The following is a 27,882-nucleotide window of genomic DNA, read 5'->3' as shown; positions in this document are numbered from 1 at the left end:
TAAGAAAAACCTACTTCCAACATCATACTCAATGGGCAGAAACCAAAAGTGTTTCCCTTACGTCAGGAATAAGACCTAATAAATAAATTTGGTAAAGTAGTGGAATACAAAGTTAACATTCAGAAATCAATGGCATTTTTGTCCACCGACAATGAAATATCAGAAAGACTAAAAAAATTTACTATAGCCCCCCAAAAGTAAAGTTCCTAGGAATAAATTTAACCAAGGAGGTAAAACACCTGTTCTTGGGAAACTATAGAACACTGAAGAAAGAAATTGAGGAAGATACAAATAAATGGAAGCATATACTGTATTCATGGATTGGAAGGATTAACATCATTAAAATGTCCATACTCTCCAAAGCAATCTATAGAGTCAGTGCAATTCCTATTAAAATACCAATGGCATATTTCAAAGATCTAGAACAAATATTCCAAAAATTTATATGGAACCAGAGAAGACCCCAAATAGTCTCAGCAATCTCGAGAAAGAAGAACAAGGTTGGAGGATTACAACTTTGATATCAAACTATACTACAAGGCCACTCTAATCCAACAGTCTGGTACTGGCATAAGAACAGACACATAGGTCAATGGAACAGAATAGAGAGCAGAAATAAACCCATGTCCTTATGGTCAATTAATATTTGAAAAATGGAGCACTAGCATACAATGGAGTAAAGACAGCCTCTTTAATAAATGGTGTTGGGAGTCAGGACTGGTACATGCAAAAAAATGAAACTAGACCACAAACTTACATCATACACCAGAATAAACTCAAAATGGACAAAAGACAAATACTAGTTTTGATACCATAAAGATTCTACTGGAAAACATAGTAAAATTTCAAATATCTCATGTAGCAGTAATTTTGCTGATATATCTCCTAGAGCAAGGGAAATAAAAGAAAAATAAAGAAATGGGATTATATCAAATTTAAAAGCTTCTGCGCAGCTAAAGAAACCATCATCAAAATGAAAAGGGTGCTGACTGTATGGGAGAACATATTTGCCAGTGATACATCAGACAAGGATATAATCTCCAAAATATATAAAGAACTCATACAACTCAACATCAGGAAGACAAACAATCCAATTAAAAAATGGACAAAGGACCTGAACAAACACTTCTCCAAGGAGGGCATACAGATGGCTCTTAGACACATGAAAAAGTGCTCACCATGACTAATCATTAGAGACATGCAAATTAAAACCACAATGAACTATCACTACACACCTCCCAAAATGGCTATAATTAATTAATAATTGATAAATCAACAAACAAGAAGTGCTGGTGAGGATGTGGAAAAAAGGGAACCCTAGAGGATGTTAGTGGGAATGTAGACTGATGAAGCTACTGTGAAAACTGTATAAAATTTCCTCAAAAAATTAAAAATGGAGTGAAATGCTCTAAAGATATCAATTAAATCCATTGTGTCATTTCAGGCTGCTGTATCCTTGTTGCTTTTCTGTCTGGAAGATCTATCCATTGAAGTCAGTGGGATTTAAAATCCCCAACTATGACTGTATTTCTGTCAGTCTCTCCCTTATGGCCATCAAGATTTGCTTCACAAACTTAGGTGCTCCTATGTTGGGTGTATAAATGTTTACCAGGGTTATATCCTCTTTTTGGATTGTTCCCTTTATCATTATGTCGGCAGCCGTCCGTCTCGAGAGACGATGATGTAGCTTCTTAAGAGTCTATCTGCACCGCCGAGAATGGCTGTGCAGTCCGACTCAGGAGTGACACGGTATCTGTCTCCTCCCGTGTTGAATCGACATCTTGCGATGACGCTGGAGTGTCCTCTCCAGTGAAGCTGAAGCTACAGAGCCTGGGCAGGGTGATATCATTATGTAGTGTCCTTCTTTGTCTCTTACTATAGCCTTGGTTTTAAAGTCTATTTTGTTGGATATAAGTACTGCTACACCAGATTTATTTTTCTTTTCCATTGCATGAAATATTTTTTCCATCTCTTTACTTGTAGTCTGTGTGTATCTTTTGATCTGAGATTGGTCTCTTGGAGGCAGCATATATATGGGTCTTGTTTTCTTATTCAGCTATCCTGTGTTTTTTGATTGGAGCATTTGAGCCATTTACATGTAAGGTGATTATTGATAGATATTTATTTAGTGCCACTTTATTGTTAGACTATTTTCCTCTGTTTTTTTTTTTTTTTTTTCTTTCTCTTTTTCTTCTCATTTTTCTCAAAGCAAGCCATTTAACATTTGTTGCAGTACTGGTTTGGTGTAACAAACTCCGTTAGCTTTTTCTTATCTGGTAAGCTTCTTATTTCTCCTTTGATTCTAAATGATAGCCTTGCTTGGTAAAGTAGCCTTGGTTGTAGGTACTTGCTTTTCATCACCTTGAATATTTTATGCCACTCCCTTCTGGACTGAAATGTTTCTGTTGACTAATCAGATGCTAGTCTAATTGGTGCTCCCTTGTCAGTAAATAACTGCTTTTCTCTTGCAGCTTTTAGGATTCTCTCCTTGTTTTTGAGCCTTGTCATTTTAATTATGATTGTCTCAGTATAGGCCTCTTTAGTTCAACTTGTTTGGGACTCTCTGAGCTTCCTGGACTTGTGTGACTTTTTCCTTCACCAGATTAGGGAAGTTTTTGGTCATTATGTCTTCAACTAGGTTGTTTCTCTCTCCCTCTCTCTCTCTCTCTCCCTCTCTCTCAAACTAAAAAGGAAATTTGTTTCTTGAGGGCAAAAGGGTGCAAGCAATATAAAAATCAGAAGCTTCTCTGGCTTTAATTAGCTTTTCTTTCTCTTGTCAAATGGGGTGGAATTTTATTTGTGCATTTTCTAAGAGTCCTAATCTGCTCATGAAATCCTTATACAGGGGGAAGCTGTGGGGCAGAGATTTGTTAAATGACCCACTGGGAGAACTCTATCAGGGAGGAAGTAGCTGTTCCTCTGCCTACTTCTTTCCCTTCTGCTTCATGTGTACTACAAAATAGTCATTGCACGCGATGGTGAGCCCAGCAATTAGTGAAAAGAAGCTCTGGAAGTCCACTCTGCCATCTCGGCACCGGTCCAGGTCCTTCATTATTTTGTCTATGGCCAGAGGGTCTTTTTGATTTTCCAAAAATCCAGGGAACTCCTTTTCCATGAGTACTCTCAGGTCCTCCTTTGTTAAGTAGCCTTTATCCCCAGCGAATTTGTGAAATGTGAACATCATGGTTTCCATGGAGTGTTCCATTTGAGATGGCATTTTGGTGAGGTCTTGGCCCGAGGCACAGCAGGATTGCTATGCTCTTTTCAACTAGGTTCTTGATTCCTTGCTTGCTCTCTTCTCATTCTGGTACTCCCATGATGTGGATGTTGTTGTGCCTCATTTGTCCAAAATATTTCTTAAGCGTTCCTCATTTTTTAATTCTTTTTCTTTTTGCTGCTCTGCCTGAGTGTTTTTTCTATCTTGTCTTCCAAATCACTGATTCTGTCCTCTGCTTCATCTAACCTGCTGTTTATTCCTTCCAGTCAGATATTGCATACTTTATTTCTGATTGGTCCCTTTTTATAGTTACTATGTCTTTTTTCATGTTGTTGAGTATCCTTATAATCATTACTCTAAACTCTCTATGATAAATTGCTTGCTTCCATTTCATCTAGTTCTTCTGGAGAATTATCTTGTTCTTTCATTTGGGGTCTCTTTCTTTGTCTTCCTATTTTGGCTGCTACCTAGTTTTTTTTCCACCTTAGCTGTTAAACTAATCAGTTGTTAAACTAATCAAGCTGTAATCAGCAGTCCAGCTTCAGCTCCAGAGTGGGCAAAGTAATTCCTGTGGGTGGGGCTATTGCTTCCCCTCAGGCTGATGCAACTTGAAATGGAGTGCTCTTCCTGAGAAAGATGGTTTCTGCAGTATGGGGAATGATTCAGCATAGGGATCACAGTGGCTGTTCCTTCAGTTCTCTCCTCAGAGTCACCAACCCTACACTCTCCTCAAGCTTCTCCTGTCCACTCTGCCTCCCTCTGCCAGAGCCCAGGGTAAGTGGCTGCAAATGAAATTTTTTGTGTTGGCCCTTTAAAGAGCTCTCTGCATCTCTAGCCATCTCTCATTCTCAAGACAGAAACCCCGCTGCTTTTCATAGCTGGATGTTATCTGGGTTCATTTCTGCTCTGGTGCTTAGGCTGTGGAACCCAGCTTGGGGTTTAGACCCCATACTTCTCAGGGGCAACATACCAGCCCTGAAATATCTCTCCAGCATTTCAGCTGTCACCCTTGTCTGCCCAGACAGCTCTCTTGCACCTTCTCCATACCCCTTCCCAGTCTCATTGTGGTTTCTTCTGTGTGTTCTTGGTATAAGGCTTCTCTCCAGCTAATATTCAGTTGGTTATTCAGGATCCTTTCTCACAATTTAGTTGTAATTCCAGATTAGTCCTGGGAGGAAGTTATTATAACTTCCACTTACTCGTCTGCCTTCTCAGAACTACTTTTTCACCCAGTGATTCCACTGCTGGGAATATACCCTAAGAATCCTGAAACACCAATTCAAAAGAACGTATGCACCCCTATATTCATAGCAACTCTGTTTACAATAGCCAAGTGTTGGAAACAGCCTAAGCACCCATTAGTAGATAAGTGGATTAAAAAACTATGGTACATTTACACAATGGAATACTATGCAGCAGAAAAAAGGAATTCCTACCTTTTTTGACAGTATGGATGGAACTGGAAAGTATCACGCTTACTGAAATAAGCCAGTTGGTGAAAGACAAATACCATATTATCTCACTTATAAGAGGAATCTAATGAACAAAATAAACTAATGAACAAAATAGGACCAGAGGCCAAGAATCATGGAATAGACTGACAGTGGTAAGAGGGGAAGAGGAGGGTGATGACTCTTTGAAAGAGAATGAAGGGTTTAGTCAAAGAACATATATGAAGAACTCATGGACATAGACAATGACAATGATGTGGTTATTGACTGTGGAGGTGGGGGATGGGGTAGGTGGAGGGGAGTGAAGGGGGAAAATTGGGACAACTGTAATAGCATAAACAATAATAAAAAATATAAAATAACTTTCCAAATAAGGAGAGGATAAATGAAAATTTTGCCCTCCTAGTTGAAAATTTCAAAGCATCTTATAACTTGTCTAAATTATTCCTAGTATGATTTCATTAAACCAGTGAAGGCAGTGATTGACTAGAAAAACACATTTGAAAAGTTGTTGAGTTTCAGGAACAAAAACTTAGTATCATCAAAAAATTGTTAAGAATCTTAGCTGTTATGGTTCTGCCCAGCAATAGTTATTTGGAAATTGGCTATGCTGTATTGGAACATATAATTTCAGAAGACAGACACATGCAGAAGTACCTGTATTGAAATATAGAGAAAGTAAAATCAAATAATGATGAATTATATCAGCTAGTTTTTCACTTTGTTTCATGTCAGAAGGATGAAGACCTCAGGAGCATTTTTACTTAAGCAGTTCTTTCCTTGGGGTCCATGTTTGATGTCATGCAAAAAGATGATCTTCCACTTACTGAACCATATTTACACTAGAGATTTGGGAACAATATTTGTCTGGATTCACTGAAGCTAAATGAAATATTGTCGTGGTTTTACCTGCATCATAAAATGAGTCTGAAACAGTCTCTCTCTTTTGCTGAAGTCACATTTAGAATATCATAGTATACACACAGAGTTTCAATCCAGATAGAAAATTGTGAAACTATTTGATATGATGGATAGTTGAAGGAATAGCAATGTTAACTTGGAAAGGAAGCAATTTGGAATTGAATAGTAGGGAGGTTACTGTTTCTAACATTTCAAAGATTCTTCTTCTGTGAAAAGGAAGTTAGAAGTGGATATAGACTCAATTGCTACAAAAGTTAGTGCTGAGTGGTTATGTAATGAATGGGTTATTGGTGGAAAGGAGGATTATGGTTAAAAAATACTGAGTGGTGGATTTTCAAAGCATGAAACACAATGGACTTCCATAACTCCCATTAAAATTTATAGGACATGTATTGTTAAAACATTAGGTGAATTTCCAAATATTTACTGCAGCCCATCAGTGAGGCTATGGAGTACTGTTCATGAAAGGATATGTTTGACTTTTCCAACTGTGATTGGCAGGGCAGCCAGTGTTATGGTTCTTATTATTCATCACTAGTGTCAAAAATTAATGTAATAAGAGCCAACTTGTCATAACCCAGGCAGGCTTACAGCTGTGAGCAGTTATTGTAAAATGTAGTTTAGAGTCCATCTTAGCAATCATGTGTGAACAATTAAGTATATTTTGTGCCAAAGTAAATCCTAAGCTGGGCTTATTATAGAAATTTTAAAAGGACAATATTTTCTTTACTACATAAGGTAAGTACACAGTGGGAAATCTGATGAAATTTAGATTGGATTGGGTGTTAAAATAAGAATTGTATGACTCGGGAGGTTTGGTTCTTCTTTCAAGCTTCCCAAATATCAGATAGGTAAGGAAATAAGATTGGTTTGTTTTTCCAACACAAAATTTTCTGCATCAAAGTGAGTGATGGCCTTCAAAATAGTCATTTCCACATGGTAAGTTGTACTCTGTAATTGACTTGTCACACAAGAAAGTGAGTCACATTATTTACTTCACTTCTTGTATTTGAACAACAGCAACAAAAAAATAGTGACACAGTCACTACTTCACCTCATTCCTAAGCTTGGAAGTAATTGAATTTTGGCTGTTTTCAAAAATCAAATTAATCTTCAAAGAATCAAGATTTGCTTCTTGGAAGATATTAAAGGAGAGCCATCTTCACCCCGTGCTCCAGCAAATCCACAAAGCAGAGCTTTATTCAAGTTTACCTATAGTTATACATGGCCACTGCTTTAAGGGACAGTTTTCCTTTGGGCATAACACATATTTGCTTAACATAATTAGCGTTGTCAGTCCATAGGCACACTGTATCCACCATACTATCCTGAAGGACCATTCTACCCTGCCTGGGCTAATTCATCACATATTTTTAAGTGAATGTGGTATGACAGCCATACTTCCCACTACTAACAACAGTTGGAAGTGGTAGGTACAGAGGGTAAAATGAAAGGGACTGGAAGCAGTTAAATGAGAGTAACTGCCCCATTACACCTCTCATCAGTCCTGAAGGGGGTGGAGAGTAATATCATAGTGACAGGTGGCAATTGAATGATAATCTGTCAGAAAAACATGAGAGCTGGTAGAAGAAATTCTTACTAAGAGTCAGGAGTATCTCTGGAACTGAGAGAGGCAAGTGAGGCCATTAGAATTCAAAATATATTAAGAAGCACCTGCTCTCCATTGCCAATCCTGTACTTGTATGACCCTGAGAGTGTGCCAGAGGTATTTCACTTGCCCTACCCCACTCTAGACACTGGTGGGGTGGGGAGCTGATATCTACTTTATCTTTTGCCACAGACAAATTAGAGGTTAATATCATGCAACTTCAAATTTCCTATACATAAAATGGGAATGATTCCCCCAACACTCTTATTGTAAGTTGCTATGAAGGTTCATAGTCTATGACTATGTTTTCTAAACCATATGCATTTATATTATCATTCTTTACTTTTCATTTTTTATTTAATCTTTATTGTATTTTTTTTCATTACTATTTAGCCTCCTTACAGCCCCCTCCCTCCAGCAATCACTACACTGTTGTCCATGTCCATGAGTCCTTTTTCCTTTTTGCTCAATCCCTCCACCCACTCACCTCCCTGCCACTAGCTATCATCTGCTCTCTATCTGTGAGTCTCTCTCTGTTTTGCTTGTTAGTTCAGTTTGTTCATTAGATTCTACATATGAGTGAAATCATAATGGTATTTGTCTTTCTCAGACTGGCTTATTTCACTTATCATAATGTTCTCCAGCTCCATCCATATTGTCACAATGGGTACAATTTTCTTGCTTTTTATGGCTGAGTAGTATTCCATTTTGCAAATGTCTTATAATTGTTGTATTCACTCAACTATCGATGGACACATAGACTGCTTCCATATCTTGGCAATTGTAAATTACACTGCAATGAACATAGGGAAGCTTATGTTCTTTTGAATTAGTGTTTTGGGTTCCTTCAGATATATTTCCAGAAGTGGGAATGCTTGACTCCTCTTAAAATTGGGAACAAGGCAGGGACATCTGCTTTTGCCTCTCTTATTCAACATAGAACTGGAAGTCCTAGCCACAGCAATCAGACAAGAAGAAATAAAAGCTATCCAAATTAGAAAGGAAGAAGAAAAGCTGTCTTTATTTGCAGATGACATGACACTATACATAGAAAACCCCAAAGATTCCACCAAGAAACTACTATAACTGATAAATGAATTCAGAAAACTATCAGGATACGAAAGTAGTATCCAGAAATTGGTTACATTTTTATATGCCAATAACAAACTAACAGGGAAATAAAGAAAACAATCTTATTCACAATTGCTTCAAAAAGAATAAAATACCTGGAATAAACCTAACCAAGGATGTAAAAGACCTCTACAGGGAAAATTATAACACACTGAAAAAAGAAATTGGAAAAGATAAAAATAAGTGGAAGCACATACTGTGTTCATGGATAGGAAGAATTAACATCATTAAAATGCCCATACTACCCAAAGCAATCTATAGATTCAATGCAATTCCTATCAAGATTCCTATGACATATTTTACAGAACTAGAACAAATACTTTAAAAATTTATGTGGAACCACAAAAGGCTCTGCAAAGCAACAGCGATCCTGAGAAACAAGAACAAAGTTGGAGGAATCATGCTACCTAATATGAAACTATACTACAAGACCATAGTAATCAAAACAGCATGGTACCAGCATAAAAACAGACATGTAGATCAGTGGAACAGAATAGAGAACCCAGAAATAAATCCACACCTTTATAGTCAATTAGTATTTGACAGAGGAAGCAAGCATATACAAATCTGCTAAAGATAGTTTATTCAATAAATAGTGTTGGGAAAATTGGACAGATTTGTGCAGAAAAATGAAACTAGACCACCTTCTTACATTGTTATTTTCTTCTTCCTACCATATCAAATTTTTAAAAAATTTAAGGGTCTTTTGCAGTAGTTCTCAGTGTTCGACTAGGTGGGTATAACTATCACTGGGGTTCTTTTTATAAAGGACAGATGCCTGGCCCTTGCTTCATACTGATTAAATAAGAGTCTTTCAGTCTGAGGTTCAGGAGTCGGTATGTTTTATACTACTTGTTTATTAGTTGTACTTCTTTAATTAAATTGGCTTTTTAGTGGTTACATAAATTTATAATGCACATCTTTAACTTACCATGTCTAACTTCAAAAAAATAGTGTACTTTATGGATAATATTAAGAACCTTAAAGCAGTATACTTTCCAATTCTTCCCTCACTTTCTTATGCTATCATCACACATTTTTCCTGTACGTATGTTATAACCCCACAATACATTGCTTTTATTGTTTAGATTATGGATTACCTTTAGAAGCAATTAAAAACCCCAAATTTTGTATATTTACCTTGATTTTTACAGTTTCTGGCACTTATTTCTTTGTATTGCTCTACTTAGTATTAAAATTCTTTTACTGTCAATGAATTTGCTTGGCTTTTTTTTTTTTTTTTGTCTGAAAAAAAGAACTTTATTTTACCTTCACTTTTGGAAGGTATTTTCAATGGGAATAGAATTCTGAGTTGATAGGTTTGAATTTGTTTTATTTTCCAGTACCTAAAAGTGTCACTTGATTGTATTCTGACTTGTGTGCCTCCAGTTTCTGAAGACTCTTCTGTAATTCTTAGCTTTGCACTTTATTCTTGATTTTCATCAGTTTGGCTATAATGTATCTAGATGTGTGTTGTTTGGTATTTATCCTTCTTGAGATTCTTTGAGTGTCTTGTATCTGTGCTTTGATGTCTTCATTATTGTATAAATTTCTCAGCCATTATTTCTTCAGAATAAATATTTTGGCTCTACCTTTCATCTGTATTTGACACTTCAATTACACTGTTAGACCATTTGATATTGTATTTCATAATTCTGGTGTGTTTTTTTAAACTCATTTTTTTCTCTTTGGATTTTAGGGAGTAATTATCTTTATCTACTTCAAGAGCACTGTTTCTTTCTTCACATATTTTAAGTCTAGTGATTGGCGCATCAATGAAATGTTTTCTCTGATTCTTTTTATTTCTCGAATATTCATTTGATTTCAGTTTGACTATTAAAATTTCCATATCTCTGTTGAAATTCCCCACCTGTTTATATATGTTGCCTAACTTTTCCAACTATGTACTTGTGACATATTAGTCATAGTTATTTTAAAATTTCTTTTTGATACTTCCAACATCTGGGTTATATCTGGGTCTGGTTTTCTTGATTTCTTTATCTTCTCTCATGGGTTGTTATTCATTTCTTATAGGTATTATTTCATAATTGTTGATTGACTGCTTCACATCATATGTAGAAAAATGAAGACTGAAGTAATATTTATGCCTGGAAATGGACATGCCTTTTTTTTTGTCAGACTATGGGCATGAGAGTTCAAATCAATCTAACTTCAACTTGAGCTGGATTTGGGTTTCGTTGTTACTGTTGTTACTTTCAGTGCACACTGGCTTTCAACGTTTTTTAGAATTGAGCTATAATCTCTTGTACTTATGTTCTAACATCTATAATGCTTTCAGACTCTTAGGCTGAAGTCTTCTTTTGGCTTCTTTTTGATCCCCATAGGGTGGGCCGTTGGATGCCAGAGAGTTTTTATCAAGTGTTCCTGCCCCATCTTAGATTTAAGTAGTCCTTGTATGCTTGTATCGCAGAGGGGAGTCTGTCGCTATGAACTTGTCCATCCTCCAGTGGTAGGCAGCTATTGCTTGTTATTCAGTACTAGATTTGTAGTGGGAGCAGGGCTATTTTCTGTTATACTTTTTTGGCCTTCTGCTAGGTAGAATTTACCTTGTATCTGTGGTTGATCTTGAGCAGGAGTTTTCTGCTCCTGCTCTAGTGAGAGCCCGTCAGTGCTTGTTATAGGAATTATATCTTGGACACAAGAAGATTTTATGTCTTCCCCAAGTGTGTAGCAATCTACCCTTCTGTGTAACAGTTAACTCTGCATATATTCTATGGGCTAATGGGGTCCCTGTCTCCTTACCAGAGCCAGATTGGTTTTGCTTCTACTCGGAAGCAGCAGATCTTTGCCTGGCCTCTGTGGGCATGAGGACTTGTTGCTCCCTCCTCAAACAGCTTAAAGTTTTGCTCTCTAAGAGGAAAAGGTCTCTGAAATTGTCAGTGCTTTGTGCTCATCCCTTAGCAGTCAAAGACATTTCATTCTTCCTAGCACTGCAGGTTTCTTGTCTTTGAACTTCCTGATACATCCAATGGAAGAACTTCCCATAAATACAATTTCCCATTTGTCTCAGACACCTAAGTATTCCTAACTACATGTTAGCCCACACTAGGGCTTTAACAATTTGTTAAAATTTTAGTCGACTTTTTATCTATTTGCATATAGGAAACAATGTTTACCTGTGCACTGCCAAAGGTGAAATGGTTTGCATGTCTCTTTAGAATTCAGATTACTTTATGGACTAGTGACCTCAGGTCTCTGATACAATCAAGAAGAATTATGTTTTTATAGATTATCCAGATTTTTTTTCATGTTAGTGTGGGAGGGACTTTCTTTGCAACTCTATATCCTAACTGAAGGTGGAAGTCTCTAGGAATCAGTATATTTTTTAAGATCCTGAGATGGTTTTAATGAACAAAGGATTGAGGAACACTTGTAGAAAAAGGATTTTTATTCCTAAGAATCTGCTTTATTGAACTGCTTTATAAATAAGAACTGCTTTATAAATCTGCTTTGTAAAACTGCTGTTAGTGTGAATGTAATTAGGATTATAAAGCCAATCCTAATATAGTCTTCCACTATGTTGAAAATAGAACGCGTAAAGATTTAAAATAGAGGCTAATTGAGTATATAGGTTTACCTGCTTCACTCAACCAGTACTAGAAATTTTCTGGCTTTTGACCACAAATTCTGCTTTCAACTCCTATGATTGGTCTAATTTTTTATTGGAAGGGAAGATATTTACCTAATAGTTTTCACACAAAGGATTGAAGGCTATAGTCTGATTTCCAGGTATCATTTATCTGCTAAAATTCCAGTTCACCTTGATCTCCAATCAAGATCCTCATCTACTCTGGACAAGAAAAGAATTTTAGCAGTTAAAAAAATTGCCATGACAGGTAATGGTTCAGTTGCTTGGACATCATTCCACAAAGTGAAAGGTTGCCAGTTTGATTCCTGGTCAGGGCACGTGCCTGGGTTGTGGGCCTGGTCCCAGGTTGGGGTGCATGTGAGAGGCAACTGATTGATATTTCTCTTACACATTGATATTTCTCTCCCTCTCTTTCTCCTTCCTTTACCCCGACTCTAAAAATAAATAATAAAAATAAAAACCTTTAACAAAACAAAACAAAAGAACCTATGACCATGTCTCTACCTTAATGCATGTCTTCTTCATTTGCAGAATCGCATTGCAAAGCGCAGCAGGAAGCTGGTTGACTATGACAGTGCCCGCCACCATTTGGAAGCTTTACAGAGCTCCAAGAGGAAGGATGAGAGTCGAATCTCTAAGGTAGGAATTGATCCCACTCTTGAAACCACTCTATATTCTGTGACCTGTAGCAAATTTTAAAAATGAAGTATTTCTGTTCTAAAGGGTATTGGAATCAGGACAGAATTTAAACTGGAATATGGTGCTTATGGGCTGCTTTCCATAATTTTTAATTAAAAATAAGATTTTTCATCTTCTTGTAGAGTTCACATGGATGACACTGACTTACACATTTTTTTAAGTATATTTTATTGATTATATTGTTACAATAGTTCCAATTTTTCCCCTTTGCTCCCCTCCGCCCAGCACCCCTCTCCCCCAACAATCACCCCCCAAGTCCATGCCCATGGGTCGTACGTACAAGCTCTCCTGCCTCACCCTTTCATATATTTTTCTTCTTCTTTTAAAAATAAATAAATAATTGATTATTTTAACAATAAGAAATAACAATCCCTTTCTCTCAGACTTAAGACCCTTTATAATCTTATAAAGGACAATGGGCGAAGGTCTCGAGCTCCTCTAGCTGCTTCAAGCTGGACATGGTTGTCGTCCTACCTACCCTTGGGTCCAGAAATCCCTAGTAAGAGTGGGGGTGTGGAGGGGAGGGTGGCCTTCCCACATGGGGAAGGATCGTGCAGACTCCAGGTTGGTTGGTTGTCCCCGGACAACGGCATACTTGATTTAACAGGCTGGAATCCTTGTTATATTCTGGAGGCAATAGATTTGGCAACAGGGTTAAAAGACATCATTCAATCCATAACCACTAGATGACAAAAGGCAGGTATTAATTTTTCAATATCCCACATTAGGAAAAAAATAGAGCTTCTTTGGAGGAAGGTGTGCCAGACACATCTCACCTGTCCAAAACCCTTTTGACCATTATACTTAGTTTGGACTGAGGGGAATATTTTAGGTTTCCCCCCTCTCAGGCCTCTGGGCTCTCTCTGTCCAAGCCTTTAGGACAGAAAAGAGAAACCAGTTTTAAAGTGAAGCCCACAGACCACCCCATTCTTCACCAACCCAGCCACTTAGTTTGGCCAGAACATTGAGTCTGAGGAGGCAGCAATGCAGACAGGATTAAGTGAGGCCTATACGTACAATCACCCAGGCAATGAGATTGTAGGCTTATATCCTTTGAAAACAGAAAACACACGTTAATTTATGTAACGTAACCCACATACAAGTCTCTAAATCTGTAAGACTGTCTTATCGGAAAGACATCCAGCTGCAAGGCACTTGACATTCTTCTTGCCTGTAAATTAAATATCCTTGATAATGCCACAGACATAGTTTAACTTTCAAATGAAAACACATTTTAAATGAAAAGAAACCTTAAAGATGGCTAGCTGCACTACTTTACAGTCCACCATTGAGCATTGTGATTTTCCTTGAATAATGATTTTTCTCCCTAAGATTACCCTCCTTGTCATTAAAGGGACTGCATTAAGTCCATTTTTAATTTATCCTGTTCATTTGCATAACCACAACAAGAGCAGCAAATGATCACTTATGATCTTTAGTTCTGCTTTGCTGGAACTTATGCAAGGAATATTTAGGGTGACCTTGAGTCTGCCCTTCAAGGCACAGAAGCAGAACCACATACCTGGCATTCAGCCTTGCCTGTAAACTCCTGTCTTTTCCAAATCCTTCTGGTTTTCCATTGTGCCTTAAGGTCCCTTCTAGCCATCTTTCAGGAAAACAACCTTCATTCCTTCCCTGGAAAGATTGCCATGGACCGCGCATCCATCCAAGGTACCAGGCCTTTTATCTCGTGGGCTTTTATTACCTTTGAAAGTCAATCCCAGTTCCTCAGGGCTTTTTGGTAACAACCAGAGCCCAAGCATGTCTCCTTCAGGCATGACATTCCAGTCAAAGTCTTAGTTAAAAAAAAAAAAAAAACCTCTATTAACAACTGGTCTTATTAGTTTCATGCAAAGAAACCTATGTCATTACGTACTTCTCTAGAATGCCAAACTCTGGAGGGATCAGATAGGGAGAAAAATATTCTAATATTCTAATATTAGAATATTCTAATATTCACTGAACTTGCATTTCCATTCTTTATATTTTCATTTTTTCCCCCACTAAAGATCTTTGGTTTGTTTTCCCATTACAGTTGTCCCACTTTTTTCCCCCTCTTGCTTCCCTGCACACTGCCCCCCCTTCTCCCACATTCAGTCCCCACCCAGTTGTCCATGTCTGTGGGTCATTTATACATGTTCTTTGACTAGACCCTTCCCCTTCTTACCCCCTTCTCTCTCTCCCATCTCCCCCTTTGTTACTGTTAGTTTATTCCTTGTTTACATACCTCTGGTTCAATTTTACTCATTTATTTGTGTTGTTCATTACTTTCCTGTAATAGGTGATAGCATAAGGTATTTTTCTTTCGTTGCCTGGATTATTTCGCTAAGCATAATCCTCTCTAGTTCCAACCATGTTGTTGCAAATGGTAGAAGTTCCTTCTTTCTTTCAGTACTTATTCATTGTCATTTTCCCCCTTTGTACTCGTGTTCCTCTCTGTCTGTCTCTGTTTCTTCATATTTTTAAAGCAGACCCTTTAGCATCTCTTGCAATGCTGGTTTGGTGGAGATGTATTCTTTTAGCCTTCTTTTGTCTTGGAAACTCCTTATTTCACCTTCCATTTTGAATGAGAGCATTGCTGGGTAGAGTATTCTTGGTTGTAGGCCTTTGTTTTTCATTGCTTGGAATATTTTTTGCCATTCCCTTCTGGCTTGTAGTGTTTCTGCTGAGAAATCTGATGATAGCCTTATTGGAGCTCCCTTGTATGTTATTAGCTGTTTCTCTCTTGCTGCTTTCAGGATTCTCGCTTTGTCTTTGAATGTTGCCATTTTAATTATGATGTGTCTTGAAGTGGGCCTGTTGAGGTTCATCTTCTTTGGGACTCTCTGTGCTTCCTGGACTTCCGTGACTTTTTCTCTTCTTATGTTAGGGAAGTTTTCTGTCATTAGTTCTTCAAAGAGGTTTTCTATCCCTTGCTCTTCTTCTTCTCCTTCTGGAATTCCTATGATACGGATATTATTATGTTTTATGTTATCCTGCAGCTGTCTTGGAACCTCTTCAGTCTTGTTCAGTCTTTTTTCATTTTGTTGCACTGTCTGGGAGTTTTTGTCTTTAAGTTGTCCTCCAGCTCGCTGATCCGATCTTCTGCTTCCTCTAACCTGCTTTTAATTCCTTCTACTGTGGTCTTCAATTCAGAGATCGTATTCTTCATTTCCTCCTGGCTCTTATTGATAGCTTCAATGTCCTTTTTCATGCTGGTGTAATTATCAGTAACTTCCTTGTATTTTTTCTGGAGTTCTTTGTAGTTTCTGCTGAGCTCATTGAGCTTCTCTATAATCCATGTTTTGAATTCCATATCTGATAGTTTGCTCCCCTCTATTTCATTTAGCACTCTTTCTGAGGATTCTACCTTTCCTTTCGATGGGGGATTGTTTCTCTGTCTCCCCATTTTTGTGACTTCTATTGTTCGTTGGTGCTTCTTAGAATATCTGCACTTCCTGGATCTGCCCCTGGTGGCATCAGATCCTGTACCAGTCTGGGCCTAGGCAGCCTGTTGGAGACTTCCAGGGATTTACTGCCTTTGTCTGTCTTCTTTAGTTGTTAATCACTTCAATCTGTGATTAGCTCTCAGGCTTAAGGACCGTGGGTGTGGCAGCTTAATTCCTGTAGGCAGGGCTTTTGCTTCCCCTCAGGCTGATGCCACTTGAAGGGGAATGGTCTGCCTGCAATACTGGGGATGAGTCCGCACTGGGACCTGGTCGGCTGTTTCCCGAGTTCTCCCCTCAAAGCCACTACACCAAACTCTCCACAAGCGTCTCCAGTCCTCTCTGCCTTCCTCTGCTCGAGCCCAGGGTAAATGGGGGCAAAATATTTTCGTATGTGATCCACTTATTTTCTCCAGCTGTTTCCAGCTAGCAAGAAACCCTGTGGCTTTTCGCTTTTTTCAGCTGGATACTATTTTACTTTCCACTCTGTTGCTGTAGGCTGGGAAGCCCAGCTGGGGGTTTAGACCCCGCCCTTCTCAGGGGGAACCCCCGGTTGCTGAGCTGTTTCTCAGTCCCTTCAGCTGCCACCCATGTGAGCCCAGCCAGCCCTTCCACGTCTCCGCATTCCCTACCCATCACGTTGTGATGTAGCGGTCTTTTCTGTCTTTCCATGGTTATAAGACTTCTCTCCAGCTAGTGTTCGGTTGGTTATTCCAGATGATTTCTCCAAAATTAAGTTTTAAATCCAGACTAGTTCTGGGAGGAGGTTAGTGTAGCTTCCACTTACTCCTCCGCCATCTTGTTTCTCTGACTTACACATTTTGATTAGAATAAACTTTGCCCCCCCAACATTACTATAGGATCAGAGAAAGTAAGAAGTGCTCCTTTACTTCTTACTGTGGTCGTGGTGCATATGTGATGCTGAAATGCAGATTCAGATTGGAAACAAGTTTGAAAATCTCAGACATAACCTGTGATTTTCTGAGAGTACAGATTTGCTAGGTTTGTATAACATTATTTATTTATTTTTTTAGAAAACTCATTTCAGTAAGTTTTACAGTATGTTAGTCATTTACAGATGTCACTTAATTGATGACATCTGATAAGCTACTCCCTTTTCTTCCAGTCTTGCTTCCACCTATCTGCCTACACTCAGCTGCCTGGTCTTTCTACATCACATATTTATATATGTTTCTATAGTGCTTAAGTCTTTTAATGGCTCCCATTGCCTGTAGAAAAATTCTAGATTCCTTAGCACAGTGTATTCGATGTTCTCTATTTGGTTGTGACTCACCCATCCATCCTTATCAACTTTCATGCCTTCTCTTCTCTCCTCTCTTTCTTCTATGCACACATCCTAAGCTAGAGCCTTCATGACTTACATATCAGTTCCTGAGCAGCTGCAATAATAGCTGTTCTTTGTGTGAGACCTCGTAGAGACCAGACACCATGTTTAACACTTCATCTATATCACCTTTCCTTAATACAGTATTCCCTCACTTATCGTGAATATTACGTTCTAGACCCCCCGCGATATGTGAAAATCCACAAAGTAGGAACCTTACATTTATTTTAGTATTTATATGTATTTTAAGGCTTTATAAACCCTTCCACACACTTATAAACCATTCGCAGTCCCTTATTAACCTTTCCCACTCCCTTATTAACCTTTTCCACACTTTTATAAACACTACTTATGTTCTTAAACATATTCTACACTCTTAAACCTACATAACTTTAACAATATACATATACAGTACCACAAAATCCCACGATATAGTGAAACATTTGCGATAAATAAATATATTTAAAAAAATCTCGCGATACAGTGAGGCCATGATAAGTGAACCGTATATAGAGAGGGACTACTGTAGTCACAACACTTTTCAGGTGGGCATTGCTATCTCTATTTTATGAATGAGGTATCTGAGGTAAAAAGCAATATGACAAGTTCGCAAGGCTAGTACATTAAAATTTCAACCGAAGGAACTCCACCTTTATATATAACAATGTTTTACCCATCCCCTTCTGTAGCAAACATTTACTAACACTTTAAGATCCAGTTAAAAAATATCACCTTCTCTATGAACATTTCTGTTCTCTGCACCATCTTCTATAACAACATATTCCATAACAGTTTACAAACTCTATCTTGCAATGTTATTACTTAGACTTCTCACTAGACAGAATTTCCATATGGGGAAGTATCCATGTTCAGTATCCAGAGCAGAGCAGTGTGTGACAGGAAGTTATCACATTTTTGTAGAATGAATGAATCTGCCAGAGAGTATAAGAACAACCATTGTAATCCAGTTTTCCTATTTTAATAAGACTGTTTCACATTGGTTGAAAAAAAATTATGTAGGTATTAAGCAGACTAATTTTTCTCCTACTTAGAAAGTGTCTAGCATGCCATAAAGCTGTTCCTTTTTTATATTAAATGATTTAGTTATGTATAGAAATGGCTTGTGTTTATGTGATTTTTTTTAAGTGTAAACACATGTTATGTGTCATTTCTAGGCAGAAGAAGAATTTCAGAAAGCACAGAAAGTGTTTGAAGAGTTTAATGTTGACTTGCAAGAAGAGTTACCATCGTTATGGTCAAGGTAAAGATGTTTTTGTACAGGTTGTACCTGTTCCTCTTAGAAGTTTAAGCATAATGAATATCTCTTACTTTGTCTTTGCTGTCTGTGATAGTTTAGCGCTGTCCAGTGGAAGTGTTCTATAATTTATGCTTTCCAGTATGTGGCTGGCTGTTGGACACTTGGAATATAGCTGAATTTTAAATTAAATTTATTTTGTTTTGATTTATTTAGATTTAAATAACCTCATGTAGCTAGCATCAGCCATATTGGATGACAGCGTTTTAGACCTGATCTATCAAGTGGAGACCCAAATCTCAATTAGAAGCATTTGGAAAATTTCCTTTAACCTTGAAATTTACAAGGATATCCTTTCAGTTCTTGGCAGAACTTCCTTTATTCCAAGAGCTTATCTAGTCTTCTGGCTTCGATGCCAAGGTACTACTTTCAGCCCTGACCCATTAACCTGAACTTCATCCCTATTTTAGACACTAAATATTCTTATTTACAGGTACTCTGTATTTCTTATGGCATTAAGTGAATTGTGGATTTCTCAATGAATTGGTGCATTTTCCATTTCTCATGGTCTTACTACTTCTTATTTATAGGTATTCTACATTTCTCATGGCCTTAAGTGCAGTTTTCTTGATGTTAGAACCGAGAAGTTGTTGGGTGAACTGGGGCATATGTCTCAATTTCCATCAGCACCATACACACTGTCACCCTAAATCAATAGAATAGTACTTACCATGCAACATTGTTTAAAGTCAAATCATCTAAACCAACTCCCAACCAGATTGTTGCCCCTAAAATCTCCCTATATTGAAATTCTATACCTTCTATTTATCCTCCAAAATTAATATTGAGGACCTAGACAGGAGTTTTTCCATTTCTGTGTTAATTCCTAGTGTTATTGATTTTTTGTCAACAATAGGCATTCAAGAGTTTATTTTTGAGCTACTGAAATATCTAGAAGAAATTCTGGCTAGTGTTACTATAAAAGTAGCCTGTGGGACATGTCCAATGCGATGACCAGCCATTACCCACAGTTCAACGTGTGTGAAATTAACTCATTGGTTATATGCATATACTCATTCTTTGAACATCTGCATTTCTCTTTTTGGGACCATCATTCTTGGGCCTCCAGCCTCAAAACTTTATAGTCATTAACTATGGCACCAAAGAACTGTCAAAGAAAATAATCCGTTCTTTTTATGTGTGATCCTCTGGACTGATCTCCCCACCTGTATTCTCATTGCCACCATCCCTAACCCTCATCATCCTCTGTAGGTTATGATGGTAGTCTTGCCCTCTCATTTCGGTCTCTGAACTCTTCCTCCTGAACACCTCTTCATTCAGAAGCTCCACTGTGACATCTCTGTGGTCTGCTAGGAACTTACTGTATATGAGGTCTGTCTGGATAAAGTCCAGCCCTTGTTAATATCATGAGAATGGTCTGTGCAATATCAATGTAACCTGGCAGCCAAGGAAAGTGGGCTGGGATGTACATGGGTGAACAATGACGACTTCAGTCTACCAGTCAGTGGGGGCGGTAGATGCCATTGTACTCATATGTACTGTGTGGCTCTCCCATTTAAAATGACTGAGAGATTAGAGCAATGGAGCTGCATCAGATTTTGTGTTAAGCTTGAACATTCCTCCACAGAAACTATTTCGATAATTCAGAAGGCCGCAGCTCTGGGCTACTGGTGACTGGTAGCTTTATCACAACATACTTGCTTGTACGTCATATCCCATGCAGAGTTTTTTGGTGAAACATCCAATCACCCAGGTGACCCAGGCCTCCTACAGCCCAGATTTGGTGCCCTGTTACTCCTGGTTTTTCCCAAAGCTAAAATTACCTTTGAAAGGGAAGTGATTTCACATTGTTAGTGAGATTCAGGAAAATACGACGGGCAGCTAATGGTGATAGGGAGAACAGTATGAGATCCCAAAGTGCCTACTTTGAAGGGGACTGAGGCATTGTTATATGTACAATGTTTCTTGTATATTCCTCAATAAATGTCTCTTTTTCATATCACTTGGCTGGATATCTTCTCGACAGATCTCGTATGTCCAAGAAAGACCTCACACCTCTCCCAACGAGGATTTTGAACAGCCTGAATAGATAAACTTTTAGGGATATAGATGAGATAATATCTAAAATTTTAATTTATCTAGTCATTTATTACTAATTAAAACCACAAAGTATATGAAATTATGTTTTTTAAGAAATATTGTTGGCATTCTTATATTTCAAGAAGTACTTCTATCCAAAGTCTTTATATAAATCTTTGACACTCATCAAGTCAGCTAATAGTTTTTTAGAGCTTGTCATCTCCCTCAACAGGTATCCCATCTTAAACAGAAGTTGTCATTTGCATTCAGTAAAGACAGTTATTTTCATTTCTCCTGTAAAAGAAGTTTTGGAATCTCTAACATAATTATATACATCATAGCTTTTTAAATTGGTCCTTTAAAAGGCTTTGGTACCACAATATTTTACACTTCCGATTATGAGACAATGCTCCTGGGAAAATTGCCAAAATTGTCAAAAGGCAAATGCATATTATTTGCCTTATATGTAATGGATATGTAGCAAAAATTTATTTAGTGCTCTTTATACATATTAAAAATGAGCATTTACTAATGTAGTCTGGCTTATATGCCCTCCCCAAACAGTCTTTGCTTATTCAAAATAAAGTTATTGTCAAACTATCTTTAATTTGAAAGATTTGTAGGGACTTAAAAACAATGGGGATATTTAAGGGACAAATTTTGGAGAGGAACCTTTCCCCTCATCTGCTCATATAAAATATAAATGCTTTAATGCTTTTAAATCCAGTCTAACTTCTCATGTGGCACTCCAGGCTCTTTCTCTTTATATTAATCAAGTTCTACACTTTGATCAAAACCCAGCATAGGCTTTTCTTTTTATATAGTGTGTTCCTTGACTAAACTCAGATTATTCAACCACAATAATTATGTAAATTGTGTGTGTTTTGTGTGAAAGAGAGAGAGAGATTACTATTGAAAACTTTCTATTTGCCAGGTATCATTTTGTGTACTTTATATGTGGTACATGGTCTCTAACCATCACAATTACAGATATCCATCCCCATTTTACAAATGAGGAAGCTAAGGATTATATTGCTTAAATACCTTGCCTAAGACCATAAATTTTAAAAATTCTTTTTTGTTTACCTATTCTTCCATTATTGTCATGTGTTTCAAAAATAGGGAGAAGGCAGATGAAGTACTGCCTAGAGGGGGATGGGGGTTCAAGTTTAAAAGGAAATGCTAGGTATGTTTGTATGTTCTAAAAGAGCTTACAATTTTGTAAGAGACAATAGAGAGGTATCAGAAAGAAGGAAGGACTCCAAAGAGAAGCTTAAGCTAAATCTCTTTAAATGATTACTATCACAATTTAGTGAAAAGGATTTTCTGGGCTGAGGTAGAACATGAATACAGGCATGGAGATTGGAGCGAATATTGTGGATTCATGGACCTGTACTTAGTTTTTGTAGTTGGAGGTCAGAGTGAGAGTGTCAAAGAGGAGAGTTGTGATAAAACAGGAGAGAGGCAGTGGTCAGATTCACTTGTAATTCATTCAGCAGGTACTGATTAACCACCTATCATGTGTCAACCACTATTTTAGGTGCTGAAGATTCTGTACTGAAGGTTTTATTGTTTGGAGCATACATTGAAATATAGGAAAAAGTAATTACCAAGAAAAGAAATTAAGAATAAAATATTAAACAAAAAGGTTAAGGCAGAAGATAAAACAAGATAATTTAATAGAAAGTGACATGGGATGGGATAACTAGTATAGATTGGGAAGTTCAGGAAGGGCTCTCTGAGAGAGATAGACAATAGGTGAGAAAACAGAAATTTTAGGAAACTCCATAGTTCTAGTTTATATACAAATTTGAAGAAACACTAGGAGGCCCAAAAGGATATTATCTGTTGAGCTAACTAGGTTGGGAGCTCAAAAAGAGGTTTGGCAGTCTTTATTATTCTTAGGTTCAGTAAGAGCCTCAAAACCCCCCACTCAATAAGTTGATTAGCAGGAAGTAAAAACCACAAACAATGACTATTGAGCAGTCCAGTGAAAAGTTCCTCAAATCTTGCAAAGCACCAGTAGGAGATAGAACATCTTTTACTCCCTTATTCTATTCTTCTCCCCAGAAACATGCCCAATAAATCACCAAGTACCTTCTCCCGAACAACATACCCAACAGAACACCAAGTACCTCGTTGTTCCCACCATTGTTCGCGCCGTTACCCCCAGACTCAACCCATTGTTCCTGCCGTTACCCACAGGCCAAACCAATCACTGGGCGCCCGATACCCTGTTCCAGTCATTCTCTATCCCTCCCTTTAAAACCTTGTCAGCCTGTATGCCAGCTGCTGTTTTCTCCTTTGAGACAGTCCGGCAGGTTCCTCTTAATAAATCTTTCATCTCAGCTTCCTTGGTTTCAGTTTTTACTATTTCTAACAATTATATGGATGGTAGTTGATGGCGTGAGAGTTGATGAGGTGTAGGTAGTGAGATAGGTTTTGTTTTGGCAACGTGAAGGCCAAAACAGAACCTTTCAGAGCACCAATCTTTAAGGGATGTGTAGAAGAAGAGGGTTGTGTGGAAAAGCCTGAGAATATGAAATAATTAGAAATGTAGGAGACCTGGAAGGTCTCAAGTATCTCAGAAAGCTAAGAACAGAGAGAACTTGAACAATGAGGGAGTGCCAGGACTGTCATTTACAATAGAGGTCAAGTAGATATGACTAAAGGTGCATTGCCTTTGGTGAACTTTCAGAGAAGGTGTTGTCGATGGTGGGGTCAGAGCTGATGGAGACTGGATGGGTGATAAAGAAGAAGAAACAGTAGGTATTGTCTGTTATTTCAAGGGTCTTGACTATGATGGGCATGAAGAATCTTCATAGATATAGGAGAATATATAGGGCAAGGGAAGTCTTTTAAAATGACTTTTATCATTTTGAGAAGATGGCAGCGGCTAAGGTGGGATGATTTAGGACTGACTGTATGTGAGGCCAGTAGGTGATGAGGACAAGAGTGTTGACAGAGCTGACAGGAGCATCTTGAGGGGTATGCCATGGGGCTTGGTAGATGAAGATGTTGAGCCTGAGGGGACAATAGCTTGGAAGAGAAAGGACAGATATCTCAGAGATATTTTTTTAAAGTCAGGTTCTCTACAATTTAAAAAGTATTCAGAGTGGGGGGTGGGGCTGGGAGGGGTTGTGAGAGGGTAGATATGAAACCCAAAAAAAGTAAAAATAATAATTTTTTTAAAAAGCAAACAAGTGTTGTGAATTTCACTCTTCTTTCCAGAAAACCAGCATCCTTCTGACATGGAGTAACTGTCAACCCATATATTAAAAATTAGTAAAGCAAAATTACTTTCTCAACTTTTCTCACAAATATACTCTTCATTAAAAAAAAAAAAAAAAACCCTATTCCTAAACTACCTGCATTACAAAAAGTCAAATGAGAAGGTTTACTTGATTAGTATTCGTCCACCCTTACCTCCCTAAAAAAAATCATCAGCTGGAATGGAAGTGAATGAATGATGAGTGGGTTCTGGATGCCTAGGAAATTAGGTTAGTGGGTGGGCTGCTGAATTTTCTCATTTCAGAGGTGGAGCAATTTTGAGTGATGGTAAGATCTAGGTTATGCAGTAGGAAGTCATTGTAGAATGTGTATAAATAGGAATACTGGGGTTACAAACCCTGGCTGGTTTGGCTCAGTGGATTGAGCGTCGGCCTGCGAGCTAAGTGTCGCTGGTTCGATCTTCCAGTCAGGGCACATCAGAGAAGGAAAACTCTGACTCCAAAAAACCTCTGCTGCCTTGCGGCATACCTCTTCAGGGGAAAGGCTAAGGGAGTAAACCCCGACAGAAAATCCGGAGCCGGAGTCCCTAAGGCGGTTTGATGTTGTAGTCAACACTGGCAACTCCTGCGGCGCACCTGAAGCCAAGCTGTATTGACTCCGTCTTTCCCTTGGACCCTTCAGCTGCGAAGAGAGGGGGGGTCTGCTGCATGGGCAACAGCAGACCCTCCATATCACCCTGCCCAGGCTCTGTAGCTTCAGCTTCACTGGAGAGGACACTCCAGCGTCATCGCAAGATGTCGATTCAACACGGGAGGAGACAGATACCGTGTCACTCCCGAGTTGGACTGCACAGCCATTCTCGGCGGTGCAGATAGACTCTTAAGAAGCTACACCATCGTCTCTCGAGACGGACGGCTGCCGACGACGACTGGGGTTACAGAGGTCAGAGGGTTCGGAGTTTGTTATTTAGTTATATGTGTGGCATAAATATCAGAGGACAGTGTAAATGAGCTCAGAAAGCTAGGAGAAATCTCACGTCTTCCACTCTACCCACATGGTGAGTGAGCAATGGCAGAGGGAGACTCAGGGAAAAGCAGTGAACACCCCCAGGGGAGGCAGACTTCCTTATGGCAATGCAGAGGGAGTATATCCTGGCCTGAAAGCTGTGGCTGTATTAAGCTTAGCTGTTAATCCTTTCCACTGTTTCCAAGAACAACAAAAAAGTCTTAATAAAGAAATTTACTTGGTCTTGACAGCCAATCAGAAGGGGCCTGAGGATGCCTCAGAGAAGACCTTTAGGGAGATGGTAAAGTCTCTGAGTCCCTTGTTTGTGAAGAACTTGTGAAATAAAACCTCCCGAGCAGATAGTATCAGAATTCAGAGCCAAGTTCTCTTTATGGATGAGTATTTCCCTGCTGGTGACACTACCTTTTCACAAGCTAAGGTTACAGTCAGAACATGCTCCCCAGTACAGAGTGCCACATTTGCTTATTCATTGACATGTTCTCTTGTTCGTTTCTTTGCTCATTTGTTCATTCATGAATTCATTTATGCATTCATTCATTCATGAAATATTTATTACATGCCTGCTATTTACCAGATGCTGTATTAGATGCTAAGCATATAATAGTGAGGAAGTCCCTACTTGGAAAGAAGTAATTGGAGAAAATCACTGGATAAGAAGTTGCATAAAAAATATTGAACTTTTTTCTAAATTAAATACTCCTAGTTGATTTAATTTCTAAACTCTAAAAAGAAACATATAAATATTATAAAATTTAGGTGTTTATTTAGTCATTTGAAACAAGGTATTTCTTTCTGGTACTTCCCCAATTATTCCTGCAAACAATAATTGATATAAACAAGTTAATATGCTGTATATCAGAAAATAAAATTTAAAGACAGAAGAATGGAGATTCTTGTTTTTCCCAAATGTACAAATAAGACAAAAATTAAGAAAAAGTAAAAAAAAAAAAAAGTAGGTAACTCAAAAGGAGAAATATAAATGAGCAATAAATAAATGAACAAAAATGTGTTAATTTTCATAAAAGGAATATAAATTTAAAAGTTGGTGACATACTAACTCTTGCTGATTTATCAAATTTATGAAGGTTTTGTATACAGCCATATTTAAAGTTGAGAGACTATAGAGGCCGGGTCCTTGAGAGAGTCATTTGGCAATGTACATCAAAGCCTTCTCCAGTATGTACCTTTCATATAGCATTTACATTCAAGAAACACATTCTAAGGAAATGGTAAAACTGTGAAGTTTTAATTCACAGATATTTATTAGGGTTTGCTTTATCATAGTGAAAAATCAATGAAAATAAAACAATATCCACCAATCAACTTCAACTACCTTCCCCCCATCTACACCCAGCTTCTGTTTAAAGCTGACCTATTCTTCAGGACAGCCTAAGTATGTTTTCTGAAATAGATGTTTGCAGCTGGCACGGGCCTCCTTATCCCCCTCACCTCTCAGTTCCTTCAGCTGTTTGTGTCCAATCTAATCATTTTTGATATCTCGTCATATATGACTTTTGTGATAACTTTAACATTTACAAACTGTCTTTAAATCTGCTTATTTCCCTTACTGGTGTTAATGGAGCATGTGTTCATTGATCAGCATTTTCTAATGAGATTGTTAGTTTCTGAGGCCACCTTAGACCACCACCAGGCTTGTACCCAGAGGTGGATAGGCCCTTTGTTGAGTAATTGAATGAGGGAAGGTATGAGGAATTACTGACTAGTTGACTGGGATCCTAGAAAAGGCGTCCTGAGTTGCTAATTGAAGTGCCCAGGAAGACTTTTCTGCAAACAATACAATGAGTTAGGTCCCTCTGCAGAGTTGTCAGGGCATCTGCAGTCTCTCCTCTCACATCCAACTGTTGCCTTAGTTACTTCCCTAAATACAGGTCCAGGCTCTCTCTTTTCCCATATCTCAAACATGGCCAGAGGCCACAAATAACTGTTGCCCGCAGAAAAACACTCTGCTTTCATGGTCTGGAACATCTTCTGTCTCAGAGCACAGGTCTGCTTCCCCAGGCTCCATTACCCAGTCTTCTGGTCTGACTCTCTTCAATGCTTATTTCCCAGTCACACTCTACCAGGATTTTCTTGATTAATAATATGCTTATGTGTATGGATATTTATATAAATTATTCACATATACATGTTATATATATATATATAAATATATAATTCTAATTCAAATAAAAGAAAAGGACACATGATCACTGTAGCAATAGACCATCAAGCTTCAGTGAAACATTTGACTTTCTCTGTTCAGCTTATTTCTCTTAGCATAATGCCCTAAGCTTCATCCATCTTATTGGAAATGGCAAGATTTCCTTTTCTCACACATAAATAATATTATATGTAATATTATATATATACAATAATATTTTGTATACATATATATAATCTCACATCTTCATCCATTTTTCCATTGACAGTTACTTGGGGTCTTTCCATATCTTAGCTATTTTGCATAATGCTGCAGTTAATGTGAGAGTGCATGTATACATATTTCTTTGAGATCCTGGATTGCTGGGATTATATGGTAGTTCTATTCTAAATTTTTTGAGGAACCTTCACACTTTTTTCTGTAGTGGTTGCACCAATATACATTTCCACCAACAATGCTCAAGGGTTCCATTTTCTCCACATCCTCCACAGCACTTGTTATTTCCTGTCTTTTTGATGATAGCCATTCTGGCAGGTGTGAGGTGCTACTGTATGGTATCACTTATATGTAGAATCTCAAAAAAAAGAAAAAAGCAAACTCATAGAAACTGAAAGTAGAAAATGGATGCCAGTAGCTGGGGGAGTGTAAGAAATAGGGAGAGATTGGTAAAAGGGTACAAACTTTCAGCTATAAGATAAATA

The 27,882-nt window shown here is 38.0% G+C and overlaps 1 protein-coding gene and 1 pseudogene across 1 annotated transcript in view; one reads left to right on the top strand and one right to left on the bottom strand.

Moving 5' to 3' along the window:
* The window catches only part of AMPH (amphiphysin), a 310,914-nt gene that overhangs the window by 199,009 nt on the left and 84,023 nt on the right, over positions 1-27,882 (top strand). The window contains exons 6-7 of the mRNA XM_090287371.1: positions 12,471-12,578; positions 18,584-18,669. Of these exons, the coding sequence (XP_090143497.1) occupies positions 12,471-12,578; positions 18,584-18,669 (194 nt within the window). The remainder of the gene's footprint in view (positions 1-12,470; positions 12,579-18,583; positions 18,670-27,882) is intronic.
* On the bottom strand, positions 2,923-3,217 carry LOC150001808 (protein S100-A10 pseudogene; annotated as a pseudogene).

Source organism: Furipterus horrens, unplaced genomic scaffold (assembly GCF_987537825.1).
Source record: "Furipterus horrens unplaced genomic scaffold, mFurHor1.1.pri manual_scaffold_9, whole genome shotgun sequence".
NCBI lineage: Eukaryota > Metazoa > Chordata > Mammalia > Chiroptera > Furipteridae > Furipterus > Furipterus horrens.
The sequence above is the reverse complement of the archived record's forward strand: the minus strand, read 5'-3'. Positions and strand labels throughout refer to the sequence as shown.